The sequence below is a fragment of the Vitis riparia genome, chromosome 14 (assembly GCF_004353265.1).
Source record: "Vitis riparia cultivar Riparia Gloire de Montpellier isolate 1030 chromosome 14, EGFV_Vit.rip_1.0, whole genome shotgun sequence".
Classification (NCBI taxonomy): domain Eukaryota; kingdom Viridiplantae; phylum Streptophyta; class Magnoliopsida; order Vitales; family Vitaceae; genus Vitis; species Vitis riparia.
Window position 1 is genome coordinate 10,709,098 of NC_048444.1, and position 4,638 is coordinate 10,713,735.

Genomic DNA, 4,638 nt, shown 5'->3' on the forward strand with positions numbered 1-4,638 from the left:
TCCTCAAGTTCCTAATCGAGAGAGTTCTACTAACAAAGTTTCCAACACAAGTCTTCATGTTTTACACCTGGATTAACGGACTCCAATGAGTACTTATAAATTTCCTTAAGAGATGTCTCACTCTTAAACTTCTCAAGTGATACCCTATATTTGGCAAATACTAAGTGATATTTTACATTTAGATTTTTCCCTCAAGTGTATCCTACACTTAGCAAACACTATGTGATACCTTATATTTAGATTTTTCCCTCAAGTGATACCCCACACTCAAGCTCACATTATAAAGGTTATATGAAATGATTTAGAATTAAACTCACAAAATCCTAGTAGAAATTTAATTTCAAACGATACAAATAACATTAAATGAATATGCAATTTTAAAGCAAAGATCACTAAAAAAAAAAAAAACACTCTCACAAGGCATAAATTTATTCAAGAAAGGTTTTGGAATATCAAGATTTTTAAACAATGAAGTAGGAAACTCAAACTAGCTACAATGTGTAGTTTATGGTTGACTAGTCGAGTAATCAATTTGGTTGATTTACTAGTCCTTAGGATTTAATATTATGACAAGTAACTAGTGGAGGTTAAAATATCAATTGACCCTTTTGATCCTCTTGGTTAAGCTTTTACCTTAATCGATCCCAATTGGTTTAATTGATTTCCTGGACCTCAATTGATTGCATTGTAAAGTACTTGAACAACCCAATTTTGAGGCCTAGAACCTCTAGTAACCTATATTTAGCTTATTAAAATCTTTACTCTAATATACTTGGTATAACGATTTTAACATCCAAATAGCAAGACGAAAAGCTATTGCCTTACCACTTATATATATATATAAGTCAATATAAAGTTATAAATAACCGTTACAAGCTGAATTTAAAATATTAAATCAAAAGGTTAGATATTTACCTTTGGCTATATGAATTGATTAGAAGATTAACCTCCAAGCCCTATGCTATTTGTGCAGCATGACTTCTATACTAAAGAGTGAAATATAATAAAATATGTATACACAAGATTTCTAATAGGGAAGAAAAAACCATTCTACCATCTGATATTTATTTATTTTTAATTCAATTAATTCTTAACCCATGGGCCCCATAGTTAAAATAAAAAACTCAAAAATAATTTAATTAGAACAATTACAACTAAACAACTAGACCCCAAAACAAAACCAAAACCAAAACCCTATTATATTCAAATAGCTCAATCAATATCATATTTTCTTTAATTAATTTACAAAATTACCTAGACTTTAGATTGGGTCCATTGGGGCATTACATTATGAGACTGTTATAGGGATTTCCAATTAAGGGTTTGTTTGGCTGATGTCCAAATCAGTAGCATGGCTTGAGCCTCTCACCACCCGTCTCTATTCATTTTTATATAAGATAAATAATGGTTAAGGATAGTTTTATTTCTTCAAATTTTATGAAAAATTAAAATAACTATTTATTGATTTAAAATATGTTTGATAGTGATTTTAAGAAACATTTTTAACATTGCTTATACTTAAATGATAAAAATTTTTAGGTGTTAGGAATATTATAAACACTTTCCAAAATAAGAGTAACCTTAGTCCAAAATATTTTTTATCGGCCAGGCATTAGTATATGATGAGCTCATCTGACATGTTATAATAACTGTTTATATTTTTATTAAAAATATTTATTTACTAATTTCATTTCTTAAATTAAGGTCAGGCCGTAAAAAACCATAATGGCAAGGCCATTTTCGTCAAATCGAGAAAAGACTAACCCTAACCCTAACCCTAACTCTCTCATCTGTCTCCCACCTCCCCCACTCATATATCGTAGAAACGCCGCTCACTCGTCTCTTCATCTCTCAACCCAACTCACAGAGAGAGAGAGAGCAGAGAGGGAGAGAAAATGAAGTACAATCCACGAGTAACCAACTCTAGACGCAAGTGCCGGAAGGCCCACTTTACAGCGCCGTCGAGCGTCCGCCGCGTGCTGATGAGCGCGCCGCTCTCAACTGACCTCAGGAACAAATACAACGTCCGATCAGTACCTATCCGCAAGGACGACGAGGTCCAGGTGGTGCGCGGCACCTTCAAGGGCCGCGAGGGAAAGGTGGTTCAGGTGTATCGTCGGAAGTGGGTCATACATATAGAGCGCATTACGCGGGAGAAGGTCAATGGCTCCACTGTCAACGTTGGGATCAACCCGTCTAAGGTGGTGATCAACAAGCTCAAACTCGACAAGGATCGCAAGAGCCTCCTTGACCGCAAGGCCAAGGGCAGGGCCGCCGATAAGGCCAAGGGCAAGTTTACCGCCGAGGATGTGGCTGCCGCCGCCGCGCCCTCTCTCCAAGAGATCGATTAAATTTGATTTGATACCGCTTTCGCTTTTTGATTTTTAATAGCGTTCCCGTGGTTAGTGGAAAAACGGGTTAATTTAGTAACTGCGATTAGCATGAATGAATTTTTAATGTGGTTTTGGTTAATGTTATGCTATAATTTTCTGCTATTTGGTTTTTATCTGTTTCTTTGAATTAGTGGATGCTTGGATTCCGCTGGAAAATGCATCTTTGGTTTCTTATAATTATTCAAAATTAATATCCTGTAATCTTAGATGTTTTCTTTTTCTTTCTCTTTTTGTGTTTTTGTTTTAGATTAGCTTATGAGGTTCCCATAATTGTGAATGTTTTCCTTGGAGTATTTGTTGCTTGGCTGGATTAGAGATAAACGTTCTGGTTGGTTTGATTGTATTTTAGTTTAATATAGTTTTCAGTTTCTTCTCATGGAAGTTGAAATCAGAGTCTGTTTTCCACTGCTAAGGTATGGTGAGATTAATTGTGAGTGTTTTAGAAGATGAGGCACTACTTCTTTTAGAAATGACCTTCCTCATTAACGAAATTGGTCTAAAAGATTGTTACTCAGTGAATTGGCGACATCGAGTTTATTACTGGAATAATGTATTGGATTTTGGACCTTAATTGAAATCTTGCATGAAATGGAGTTGTTGAAAGCCTTGCACCCTTTATTGAAGGTCTTTATATACTTTTCCATGGATAGATTTATCTAGAAGGAGGTTCTTTGGACAATAGATTCAGGGGTGATTCCTATGCTAATGTTTGTAAACTGTGCAATATCAGATTAAGCACTGATTGCTACTTGCCCAACCCCAGCTGCCAAGTACAAATTGGTTGAACTGTAATTAACCTGGTTATTATGGGTTTAAATGGAAGTAATCATCTGTCTATAGATTGATATATAGCCTGTATTGTTTAACAACATCTTGTTATCTAGGTTGTTATACGTTGGTTTCTGGATTAAGACTTAATAGTAGTAAGTTCTTTAAACTTTTTTGTTATTATTAGATGAAGAAGACCTTTTAAGTATGACTGCTTGTGCTAAACTTAGTTCATTACATATTTGATGAATAAATGACTGATCAGAAACATGTTAAATATGTTATTTCTAAGTATTCTTTGTTGTGTTGGTGTTGTTTATTTATTTATTTATTTTGGTGGAGGACCTATTTTTTTGGTGGGGGATTGAGTTTAGGAGCAGCATTGGTTCCCACCTCACTAGAGAAGAAAAGGGGCCTTATGGTTTTGTATGATTAATGGGTTCTTTTTTAGCAGCTTAGTTTAGTTCTAAGGTTATCCTATGTTTTTAAGGGTGGTCAATCCTTTGTTATAAATTCCTGGGATGGAGAGCAAGAGTATGATAACTTATGTTCTCTTTGATAATGTAATGGGAATTTTGAATAGTTTGTATTTGTATAACCTTTTATTTTCTGTGAGGAAATAACACCTCATGAATTAGAGAAAAGTGTTCAAGGATTGAGGAATGGTGGTTTGGGGATTAGAAAGTTAGATGTTCTTAAGAAAGCCTCACTAGGAAAGTGGTTGTAGAGGTATGTTTTCAAAGGGCAATAGCCCATGGAGGAAGATAATCCAATGCTGATATGGAAAGGTGGAGTGGGGTGGTTGTACTTTTGAAGTGGGAGAATCTTTTGACATGGGTTTATGAAAAGTAATTAGAAGAGAATTGAAGGATTTCAGCTAGGACCTTTATTCTGATCAGGAGTGGCCTCAGAACCAGATTCTGGTTTTCTAGGTGGATAGGTGAGTGCCCTCTGAAGGAGATGGTCCCTCAGCACTTCAGTATTTCTGTCAAATAGGAATGCAACAGTAGTCTTATGGGTTGCAGGGGGAGAGAAGAGGCTTTGGTCCCTCTTGTTTGGACGACATTTTCAAGACTGGGAGTTGGGAACTGTAATGCAATTCATGGAGCTCATATCTATCAAGAAAGGAAAAAAAAAAAAAAAAAAAAACATGGAGCTCATGCACAAGGTGAGAGTGCTAGAATCAGGGGAAGTTCCAAGCGAAATCTTTACATCATGAGAATCAAGCCTTGGTCCCTACCAAAGAAATTTGTAGCACCTATGCCCCTACAATAATTTTTTTTTTTTTTTTTTGCTTGGGAGGTTGCATGGAGGGAGATCCTAACTATCAATGTTCTTATGAGGAGAGAAGAATGAATGACCAATAGATGTAGTCTTTGTAAAGCTAGTGAGGAATCAATAAACCATGTCCTTATCCATTGTGAAAAAACCTGAAAGATGTGGGACACATTAACAATCTTTGGATTTCCATGGGTAT

At 35.5% G+C, this 4,638-nt stretch overlaps 1 protein-coding gene across 1 annotated transcript; it reads left to right on the top strand.

Annotated features, from left to right (window-relative positions):
* The first annotated feature begins 1,810 nt into the window (after positions 1 to 1,810).
* LOC117929543 (60S ribosomal protein L26-1-like) lies at positions 1,811 to 2,584 on the top strand. Its single transcript, XM_034849854.1, has one exon. The coding sequence runs from the start codon at positions 1,896 to 1,898 to the stop codon at positions 2,349 to 2,351; it is 456 nt and encodes a 151-aa protein (XP_034705745.1). The 5' UTR covers positions 1,811 to 1,895; the 3' UTR covers positions 2,352 to 2,584.
* The last annotated feature ends 2,054 nt before the right edge of the window (positions 2,585 to 4,638 follow it).